Here is a 12251-nt window from a genome sequence, read left to right on the forward strand (position 1 = left end):
GACAGCTTGTTCAAAGAGCTAGCATCATTGCTTTCAGTTCCAGCTCTAAAATAACTCATTTATGAGAATGTTTTAAGTTTAAATCAACTAAGGGCATCGACTGCATCAAACATCATGTAAAAGCTGCTTACACAACACGGCTAAGGAAAAGGCTTGGCTCACAGTGCTTTGCAACCATTTCCTGACTATAAGAGACACAAGCTGATCTGAATACCACTAGTGTGGCAGATCTGCACAGCTGTACACCCTGAAAATCTGAGAGGTAAATTCTTGATTTTGTTTAATTTGAATAACTATACATGCATAGTATATATAGATCTAGGACATTTTAATTTATAATATATACAGATGAAGTCAGAATTATTAGCCTCACAGAATTATTAGTCCGCCTGTTAATTTTTTTCTCCAATTTCTGTTTAACTGAAAGATTTTTTCAACACATTTCTAAACATAATAGTTTTTATAATTCATTTATAATAACTGATTTATTTGATCTTAGCCATGATGACAGCACATAAATATAATGTCACTTGATTTTGTTTTATTTGATTTTGATAAAACTGTACTATACACACAGTATATATATAGAGAGAGAAAGGGGATTTTAATTAATTAATTAATTAATTAATTAATTAATTAATAATAATAATAATATTTTTGTAACATGTATAAATATATAAAAAACTATTTTAAGGTCAATATTATTAGCCCCCTCAAGATTGTTTTTTCTTTTTCTGATTGTCTACACAAATCACTGTTATCCAATAGCTTGGCTAATTATCCTAAAATGACATTTTTTAGTTGAATTAAATTAACTTTTCTAGTCATTTGAACTTAAATCAATCAAACTGACTAAAATATTTAAGTTAAACTTTGTATAACCTAAACAATTTAGTAGAAACCTGATTACCTTTATTAAAAAGAGTTAAAAGCAACATAAAAATGTGTACTGTCTTAACGTTTTGGCATACGTTTTTTTTTTTTTTTTTTTTACAATGTAGTAAAAATTTGCTTTTAAATGTCACTTTAAACTGAATACTAGTATCTTGCGAAATAAGCAGAAAATTATTTTGTTCTGTCATCATGGCAAAACCAAAATAAAATAGTTGCTCGAAAAAAGTTATTAAAACTAATTTTTTAAAATGTGTTCTCTCCGTTAACACTTGCGAATTATCTTTTTTTAATTAAAATTTCTAATTTGACTTGAGCAGGGGTGCCTCGGTCTTAGAGGGCTGCTGTCGTGCATAGTTTAGCTCCAACATCCTTCAACACACCTGTCTGGAAGTTTCTAGTATACCTCAGCTTGATTAGCTGGTTAACTGGAATTGAAACAAAAATATGCAGGACACCTGCCCTCCAGGACCGAGTTTGGGCACCCCTGGTATATAGTCTTTATTAGTTTTGTACTTATCTATATATATATATATATATATATATATATATATATATATATATATATATATATATATATATATATATATATATATATATATATATATATATATATATCAACAAATTCTCTGATTTATTTACTCTGTGGAGCATTTGGAATTTATTTTCTTTTTATGAAGATCAATGGGGTCAAATAATCTTTCATTATCTGCACAAAATAAACAACTGCTCTGTATAGTTTTAGTATATAAAAATAAAAAAAACTTTATTTGTAAGTTTTATTTTAGATGTACTTCACTTTTGATTTTAAATACCCTGGAATTGCTTCATGATATCTTAACTTAAAACACAGTGTTGAAATACACATTTACATGGTGTTAGACAAACGAGAGCGAGTCATCCAAATTCTCATCTTGGGTAAATTTCCCTTTTTATTTTGAATGCCTCAAAATTGCTTAAAGGGACAGTTCATTCCAAAATGACGATTCTGTCATCATATACATGAACGTGGTTCAAACCTTTGAGTTTCTTTCTTCTGTTGAATACAACATGAGGTAATCTGAAAAGTGCTGGCTGCTGCTGGCACCCATCAACTAAAGAAGTTAACATTAATTAAAACATCTTTTTTGCTCAACAGAAAAAAATCTATTTAAAGGTTTCAAACCACATTCATGAGAATAAACAATCAGGTAATTTCTACTGTAAGTGAATTATCCCTTTATTCAATTACCTAACCTGAGAGAAAAAAAAGCACATTTTAACAGTGCCCGCAGGGTTGCGTAATAAAAAAGTAATGTTGCAGTTTTGGACTCGTTAACCCTTGTGTGCTGTTGGGGATGATTACTGGGGTGATTTTTAGTCTTAATTTGGCCACAGCTTTCTCTGTGTTTCAGCAGACAGAATAATTCTAGTTGACAAAACCTATCTTGACACATTTTTTAGGAAAATGCTTTGAAATTTTTTAAAAAGTCAATACACACTGGACAAATTGACTACCCTTACATTATGTTGGGGGCTGTTTTTGCCCCATTGAGTTATGCTAACCACTGGGCCATCGTACCACCCATGTAGAAAAGGAGGAGAAGTAGGGGTGGAAGGGGGGATTCTTCAAAACGAAGATGGCTGTTATATGGAACTTGGGGTACATATAGTGGCTCAGGAATCGTCTGATTGGTGAATCATTGAATAATGCGGGGCCGGTTGCAAGCAATCATAAGCACGTGACCCTCTCAAAATTAGTTTATAAATAAACTTCACTTAATTGTAATCTAGTTAAAATGTTCAATTAATCGAGATTTTTATTTTAGACCAAATCGCCCAGCCCTTGGCCTGTGTAACAAAAGTGTCTGGCTTTTATATGGAGCTCCATGAGCTTGAATTTACACTGGTTCACCTGTGTGCATTTTCTCTTATATTTCTATTTCACAGCTGAAATGGATGACAATAATTCTGACTGGACTTCTTATGATTTTGGGAATGACACCATTCCGTCACCAAATGAAATATCACTGTCCCATATTGGTACCCGGCACTGGATCACTCTGGTCTGCTACGGCATTGTGTTCCTGCTGGGCGTCCCAGGTAATGCTCTGGTTGTGTGGGTGACCGGGTTTCGGATGCCAAACTCAGTGAACGCCCAGTGGTTTCTGAATCTGGCTATCGCGGATCTATTGTGCTGCTTGTCCCTTCCCATCCTCATGGTCCCACTGGCCCAGGACCAGCACTGGCCATTCGGTGCATTAGCCTGCAAGTTGTTCAGCGGCATCTTCTACATGATGATGTACTGCAGCGTTCTCCTCCTGGTCGTGATCAGTTTAGACCGTTTCCTACTAGTGACCAAACCGGTGTGGTGCCAAAACAACAGGCAACCCCGACAAGCTCGCATCCTATGTTTCATCATCTGGATCCTCGGGCTTTTAGGTAGTTCTCCTTATTTCGCTCACATGGAGATACAACACCATAGTGAGACTAAAACAGTGTGCACTGGCTCCTACAGCAGCTTGGGTCACGCATGGGCGATAACCATCATTCGCAGCTTTCTGTTTTTCCTGCTTCCCTTTTTAATCATCTGCATCAGCCACTGGAAGGTCTACCACATGACGAGTTCTGGACGAAGGCAAAGAGACAAGTCCAGCAGAACGCTGCGTGTGATCCTGGCGCTGGTGCTCGGGTTTTTCTTATGCTGGACTCCTCTACACATTGTGGATCTTCTGATACTGGTGTCGGATCAACCGTCGGAGAGGTTTGAGGTCAACTTGAATCTGGCCCACGTGCTGACGCTGTGCTTGGCGTATATCAACAGCTGCCTGAACCCGCTGCTCTACGTGTGCCTCGGTCGCGGTTTCAAGGAGAATCTGATTAGCTCGCTGCGGAGCGTGCTTCACTTCGCATCCGAGGCACCAACTCATGGACCCAGCATGACTACAAATAGTAAGTCAACCACGGATGGAGTGTTCAGAGAGAAGCCCGTATGAAATTGTTAGCCTGGAGATGTGTAAATCATTTCTAGATATATAAAATGTATTATTTTATGAAAAAAATATTAATAAAAGTCACTAATAGACAGTGTTGGGGAAAGTTACGTTTAAAAGTCATTAAACTAAATGCATGACATCAATAGCCAGTATTAGTTCATGGGGATCATGTTAAAGCGATAGGGTTGGGCGATGTTGACCAATTTGGCATTGTACAATGTCTAAAGTGAAACATCGCAATGGATGATGGTATCTTCAGCGCAGGCAGTGGTGAATTAATTATTTATGAATAATTAATTTATAGCGAATTCATTATCTGTAGCCTAGCGTTTCAACTACCTGACCCGCATGGTCTTTGGTTTACCCATAACCAAATCATAAATCCGCAGGACTTTGGCATGAATAGACAGAGGGATCTGTGTTTTATAATGGAATTGACAAACCTGGTTGTTAAAATAGGTGCACAACCAACAGTATCTGAGGTTTTCGCTAAAATTATTAAGTAACGCCAGCGTGAACGTGGATCGTTTTCATTCTAGAATGCCATTTTAAAACGAAGTCCTCTAACTTAGTGTAAACAGGGCCTAAGTGTGTATTTTTCACAAGTGGGTCGCTGCTGTGACAGACAGCATGTCTATCGGTCATCGGCAATGGATGACCGCATTGTCTATCGACTAGGGATGTAACGGTATTAGAATTTCACGGTACGGTAATACCTCGGTATGAATGTCACGGTACGGTATTTATTGAATAATTTACAGGAAAAACAAAACTACAAAAAATACTCCAAAAAATACTCCAAAAAGTGCCAAAAGTGTCAATGACATACAAATTAGCCATCTATCTGTAAGCTTTGAAACAGGAACTTCAATTTTAATAATAAAAAATTATTAAACCATGTAAAAAAATAAAGTTTCAATTTAGTATTGTTGAAAACTCATCTCATTCAACATTTAATCACTCACTCACTTAGATAGAGATGGGTTTAAAGGAAAATTATCATATAAATAAAATCTGGTAAAAGCTGGGATCTCTGGGTATGTCCCCAGCAACAGAAAAAAAAACCCTCTCATTTGGGACTGAGGCTTCTGGGACAGAGATATGACTTGGCCCAGGTTGACAGCAGAGGGTAAGGCTGTGCATTGTCTTTACCCCACTTGAGAGGACAAGCCATGAGTGAGATAGAGGTCTTTTTGTGGTACAAGTCAATGTCTGCATCAATCTGAACAGTGTGCTGTGTTTCTGCAGTCCCCATGACTGCTATTAGTCGTATTCCCCAACTTGCAGGCACGTGCACAAATAGGGCTCAACCTGTGCAGTGCACATGCCCTTTTTAGTCTTGGATAGAAAATGCCCTTCCAAAATGTTCAAAAGTGTCCCCGCGACGCGACACACCCTCCATCCCGCCCTTCAGTAGGCGCGCAACAACACCGCTCTTGAGTATGCGCGCTCAACCCCCCCCTCCCCGCTTTACAGTACGCGCGCGACAACACAGCTGATCAGAACGCGCGCGACGACAACACCCGCTTTAGGTTCGATCATTTCCAGCTCTTTTTCATCCCCGCTATTAGGAGCACACTCCATTTCCGCATTACTGGATCTGTAGAGACAACAGACTGCAAAGGATGATGGCCACGCATGGGCTGATGGGAATTGTAGTTTACCTCCCGTTCGCTTCATTCGCCTGAGCAAATTTTCTCAGAAGACCTATAGTTTTATCGAGTCATGCGACTACGGTAATATCGGAAAAAAATTCTATTGCGGTATGACGGTATTTACAATACCGTTACATCCCTACTATCGACCCAACCCTATAAAGCGATACTTTGAAAATTAAGATTCCATCATAATTCACTTCCCCTTTACTTTTTTTTTTCAAACCTTCATGAGCTTCTGTTGAACACAAAAGAAGATATTTTGAAGAAAGCTGAATTCCATAGTAGGAAAAACATGACATCTTTCTAAATATTTTCCTTTGTGTTCAACAGATTAAAGAACCTCATAAAGATCTGAAACAAGTAAAGAGTGAGTAAATGATAACAGAGCTGTCAGTTTTGGGCGAACTTTCCCTTTAATACTTGATCTTTTTGTTGTAGTTGTTGTTGTTATTGAGTACGCAGATTTTTCACCAGTTTCTGCTATAGCTAAAAAAAACGAAAGTGCTCTCCTCTCCAATTCTGGCCAAATTTTAGTGTTAATCCAAATAGATTTTAGATTTTGTTTTGTTTATATCTAAATCTGGGATCCGTTCTTCGTAGCTCGCTTAAATGATCTAAGATGATTTGGCTGATTCTGGATCTTTTAATCTTGATAACTGATCTCTGGCTAATTTGGTTCTTCAAACAAGTTCGCAAATCAGATAAAAATGTCTGGATGAACTGATCTGAGATCCCTGCGTGTGTTGTGAAGGACAGATTAATCGATCCTTGAAATCATGATCAGTTATGCAATGATTGGCTGATGGCACAGCAGGGTAATGACATCATCTGATTAATATTCAATTATCCATTTGAGCAAAATTACATCAAAGTAAACGGTTAGTTAAACATGCTATGCAAGAACTTTACACCTTGTTGTGGGCTGCATGCTGGGCTCTTTCATGTGTCAAGAGCAATTCATTTAGTTTTACAGTTAGAGCGGATTTTCCTTATTGTAGTAGCCATAGTAGTATTATAGTAGCCGTTTTTTTTAATCGGTGTAAAGAATAACTGGATGTTTACAAAAGCATTTTGATATTGGTAAAGGTGTCTGCAACTTTTGTGAAGCATCAAATCACCGTCATATTAACTGTCAAAACATGTTTATGACTGCATAAATGTATTATTGCTTTTAAAAAAGTCACATATTGTGCATGTCTATTATCATACACAAATTGAACTAAAGCCATTTAAAAAGTTCATTCCAATAAGATTTCTCTTTGCACCACCAGGTGGCAGTCTTTATACTTTCATTTCGAGAGTGCAGATTGCATATTTTTTATTAATATATAAAACTTTATTTATTTTATTAATAACTATGACTATATATATATATATATATATATATATATATATATATATATATATATATATATATATATATATATATACATATATATATATATATATATTTAAAAAATATTTACTATTTTCCCAAGTGTATATAACTACTACTGTAAGAAAATATCAGACTTCGGTACACACTTTCTGTATTATCTTTGCCTAATTGACCCGATCTAATCCTGTTTATATGAATTGAACCTGCTTCCGACCAGGTTTGAGCTACCAGAACTGTTGCTATGACAACAACTCTCGGATCAGTTTAGAAGAACGAAACGATCCTGGATCATGTCAAATCGTCAATGACCAAATCCAGCTGAGTAATCCACGTACGAAAAACGGACCCCTGTCCTATACATCGTCTTTAACATGTGCATTACATGCCTGTAATGAAACAAAAGTGCAAACATGCAAATATTTTAAGAAATGACATTGAAGAAATGTCTGTCAAACTGCACTATGCTTTGCTTATCCTGACAGAAGAAATTGACTGATTTGAGTGCTTATAAGCCCAATTTTTTCAGATAATTAGTTTCTTCAGGTATTTAAATCAGACCAAGCGGAGTCAGATCAATTAAATGGATTGTTTGCAAAATATAAAAAAATAAATGCTGTTAATTTACTAGTGACCAAGCAAACAGCAAAAATGCTGTTAATTTACTAGTGACTTTACATCAACAATTAACGCTTGGTAAATCTCACAAGTGAAGATTAATATCTTGTAATTATAAAACTGGTATTTACTTAGATATGCTTATCTGCATGCTGCAAATATGTGACTATGGACCACAAAACCAATTATAAGTGTCAATTTAGAGTTTATAATAATCTAAAAGCTGAACAAATAACCTTTCCATGGCTTGTTAGGAAGGGGCAATATTTGGCTGAGACACAACTATATGAAAATCTGTAATTTTAGGGTTTAAAACAATCAAAATATAGAAAAAAATCACCTTTAAGGTGGTCCAAATCAAGTTGTTAGAAATACAGATAACTAAACAAATAATATATTATGATATATTTACAGCTTACAAATGATTTTGCCGTTTGACCCATACAGGTTATTCTCTAAAAACAATAGGCTGGTTTTGGGCACCAACAAAAAGTTATAAACAATCATGTATATTTATTCATTATTTTACACCACAACTTCTTACATGCACATTCATATACTGTAGCGTGCATAAGTTGAGGTAGGATTTATATTCACACATTTAGACTTTCTCCTTAATAATATAATTTCAGAAATATATTCTTAACCAATTCTAAATATTACAACATAAGCAGCCAATGACTCTCAAAGTACATTGTTCACAGTCAATTGAACAGTGCTAATATTGCTTTCAACTCATATACGTGATGTCAGAGCGAACACTCAAAGTTCCATGGTAAACAATATGAGCGTGTCACAAGTTGTCACTGAACGACCAAGTCAGTCTAGTATCATTTTCTAATATAAACGAATGAGTATTTTTAAACATTGTTTCTAGTCAGCATTTGCTTCATTAAATAAACTTAAGTTACATTTACAGGACCAAAGATTACCACAGGACTTATGACTGATTGTAATAGCAGACAAATGCGTTTGCATTCTTAGTATGGTGCTTACAAGTTGAATGTACATCAAAATAAATGAAAACGTATCAAAGGCGTGTGTCCATATCGCGTAAACCGAGAGTTTTGCATTTTAAAACGATAACCTTACCTGGCATGTCGTCCTTCGAGTTCTGTTCATGAACCCAACTAACCAGCAGAGGTCAGTAAAGCGAGTGTTTAAGGTTAGAACTCCTTCAACCTGGATTCCTTCCACAACCTACCGTCACATCACAAACAGAAGCGTTTTGTGGGGTTCGCCCATTTTTGGTGGGCTATCCCTACTGTAAAAAAAAATAAAAATAATAAAATAAAAATAAAAACCGCTTAAACCAGCGTAGGCTGGTTGGCTGGTTTTAGCTGGTTGACCAGGCTGGTTTTAGAGGGGTTTTGGACATTTCCAGGCTGGTTTCCAGCCATTTCCTTAGCTGGTCAGGTTGGGAGATGACCAGCTAAAACCAGCTTGACCAGACCAGCCAAATCCACCCTGACCAGCTAAGACCAGGCTGGAAATGGCTGGAAGCCAGTCTGAAAATGGCCAAAACCCCTCTAAAACTAAGCTGGTCAACCACCTAAAACCAGCCAACCAGCTTAGGCTGGTTTAAGCTGGATTTTTCAGCAGGGATGTGGTTTTGGCCTATGTATGTTAGCTTTGAGACCATATTTACATCAATATATGGGAAATACATCCTTCAATGTTCACTTTTAACTTAAGTTAAAAGAGAGATAAGAACACATGTCCAGAATTGACAGTCTCATTGAGGCAATATTGATTTTGTCCAATTAAATGTGTTCTTGATTGAATGTCCAACTCAAATCAGGTGACAAATATAAGCTCCCGCTCAAATATTAGGTTCGAAGGTGACGAGCATATTACTATATGGAAAATGAATACTTCCACATACTGTAGTATAACCTCCCTGCTGAAAAAAACAGCTTAAACCAGCCTAGGCTGGTTGGCTGGTTGACCAGCCTGGTTTAAGAGGGGTTTTGGCCATTTCCAGGCTGGTTTCCAGCCATTTCCAACCTGGTCTTAGATGGTCAGGCTGGAAAATGATCAGCTAAATCCAGCTAAACTGGACATAGCTGGTTTTGGCTGGACTCTCAGCTTGGCTAGGCTGATCAAGCTGGTTTTAGCTGGTCATCTCCCAGCCTGACCAGCAAAGACCAGGCTGAAAATAGCTGAAAACCAGCCTGGAAATGGCCAAAACCCCTCTAAAATCAGCCAGGTCGACCAGCTAAAACCAGCCAACCAGCCTAGGCTGGTTTAAGCTGTTTTTTTCAGCAGGGCTATAGAAGGCTAATAAAAAATAACTATGTACCTTCAATTGTTTGTCAGCCAAATGCGTAAATGTTCTAACTTGCAAAAGGCAGCTTTACACTCTAAGGTACTATGAACATTTAAAAAAAAATAATATACAGAGACAACTAAACACAAAAGGTTGTGCAATTATGCAGTAATATTGCAGTAATGCCATATAGTAGCTAAGTTCTCGTGTATGTGTGCATTTGTCTATGTGGTTTATTAGGAAACATGATTGGGTATATTGGGTACACTGACCTGGGTATTTCCTTGTCATGGTGGTTTACGAGGTCATGTCCTACTACTATTACCAAAAACAATTAAAGTTAGCAGTCATTGTGTTACAGTTATACGTTTGTGTAACTGTAGCATGCATATGTATCTCACTGCTAATGACTAACCATTTCTAGATATATTCTGTTTATTCACTCTTGTTTAACCTTTCTGTATACTGTAAATAATGAAAACATGAAATAAAGACTGTTACATTTTACACAACCATCTGCAAATGATTATCATTTTTTGTTGATGTACAGATATGCAAAGTCCTTTGTGTATTGTTTCAACTCATGCAAATGTTCTAGAAATTTTATAGGCTATTTCAATAAGGCGATGTCACTGGCCCATGAACATTTCCTGCCGGCTTTCAAACTATTTCATAACTGTTACAAGAGCCAGTTCAAATCACATCTTAAAGTTAAAACAGCTCTCGTAATATTATTTATCAATACATGGACCGTTTTGGATTCTCAGAAGCTATAGAAAATAAAAATGTAAAACAGGAAATATGTTAGGACCTTTGTTTTTGTTTACATCCCTCAAAATGGTCTAAAGTAAATCTTTAAGTAAGTCCTACAGTACATCGAGCACATCTGATACTATAAAGGCCCATTTCCACTGAGTAGTATGGTACAGGTCGGTATCAGGCTTGCCTAAAAGGGTACCAATGGTGGGATTGGTGTACGACAAAGTTTTAGCCAACATCATTCTCATTCGAGGAAATGTCTACAGTAAAGCTGTACGGGTCATTCACATAACATATGAGAAGCACTTCTCACAAAACAGAGGCTTTACACACATAAATACTTGTGTATAAATGTTCATTACTAACCTTTCTATGAACAGGATTTGATTATAACTGCAGATCAATGATGCGAAATAGCCTACTGTAACGTCTGCAATTATATAAAATAAATAAATAAATGCAACATATGTGAACACATACAGACCCTTAAAGTCTCCGATGTTACCAATTACAGATAAACTACACACAGCATACATTTAGTCCTTATTTGGGTTCAGAAACAACACGCAACATATAGCCCACAGTCAGTGCAAACCTCTCATCTGTATCCTTAATCTTCAGCAGCACATGTAGCCTCTGGTAAAGAGCAATTCCGCCAGAGTTCATAATAGTCCAAAAGGTGATGATAATAGTTAAACATGGCAGTTTGTTCATGTTTTAGGTTGCTGAAAGAATCATTTGCTCCTTTTTACTGGGTTCTCCTTTGTTTGTTCACGCTTCACTGTTGTGTTTGTCCATTTCTGAAAGGATCAGATGTCAGAAGCACTTTAATAATCGCGTGAATAAACAATAAACAACAGGACACGGCAGATTTTGTTCTTCTTGGCTTTGAGGTTGTTCATCAAGACGACGATAAGGTTTGTTTGAGCTCGAGTCCACCATGGCTCGTTATAATATCGCCACCTTGGAATTTTAAGGTTCTATCTGCGTTCTAAATGATTTCGAATTATTGAGCTTCAAAGTTTTTGCAGTCCATATAGCAAACAGTATGTGTGTAATATTTGTTTTTAAATAAAGTCTTAAAATGTAAACGACTTATAAAAAAACATCCCATAATGTAAATAAGTTGTCAAAATCTGAATTTTGTCAGATAAAACCTTATAATTTTAATGTGACGATATGCATATGGTATTACGATGTAAGGTCTCGGCTTTGTAATCCAAATGGTGCTTTCTTTGTTTTTTTTTTCCGGCTTGTGTACACGCTAGTGACGTTTCTTTGTAAACCAATAGCAATCAGCTGCGTGTCTAGCTCCACCTTTTGGTGCCCTTTTGTCATGCTAGGTACCCTTTGGAAAGGGTACTGAAAAGGTGGTATGGTACGGTTCGCTTTTGACAGTGGAGTAAGTGGCGCACTGGCTCGTACTGTACCACTCTGCGGAAATGGGCCACTAGTAAACTCCAACAATTTTCTCCACATGGAAATTTACCTTAAATAATTACCCCTTTAAAGACATACAATATTTATTTCTCTATTTTGTTTTATTATTTTGTCATTTGTGATTATTCATATGATTATTGTTCTTATTAAACCATTAAGACTACAGTGTTCCACCTTATTGTTGTGATTCATATGATTCGTAGGTGGTAAGTTTGTTTTACAGGGGTTTATGTTATCACTTTGACTATTTTGAACAAATTAATATG

The 12251-nt window shown here is 36.5% G+C and overlaps 1 protein-coding gene and 1 long non-coding RNA gene across 2 annotated transcripts; both read left to right on the forward strand.

The window, feature by feature from the left end:
• Nucleotides 1-14: 14 nt before the first annotated feature.
• On the forward strand, nt 15-4655 carry c5ar1 (complement C5a receptor 1). Its single transcript, NM_001424032.1, has 2 exons — nt 15-262; nt 2821-4655. Exon 2 carries the CDS (start codon nt 2826-2828, stop codon nt 3864-3866), a length of 1041 nt encoding a protein of 346 aa, NP_001410961.1. The 5' UTR covers nt 15-262; nt 2821-2825; the 3' UTR covers nt 3867-4655.
• A 2470-nt stretch (nt 4656-7125) lies between these two features.
• On the forward strand, nt 7126-10298 carry LOC147832938 (uncharacterized). The gene is made up of 2 exons (XR_015515443.1): nt 7126-8834; nt 9754-10298. It is a non-coding gene; the product is annotated as an uncharacterized LOC147832938 (long non-coding RNA).
• The last annotated feature ends 1953 nt before the right edge of the window (nt 10299-12251 follow it).

This window comes from Danio rerio, chromosome 18 (genome assembly GCF_052040795.2).
Source record: "Danio rerio strain M-AB ecotype USA chromosome 18, GRCz13ab, whole genome shotgun sequence".
In the NCBI taxonomy this organism is placed as follows: domain Eukaryota; kingdom Metazoa; phylum Chordata; class Actinopteri; order Cypriniformes; family Danionidae; genus Danio; species Danio rerio.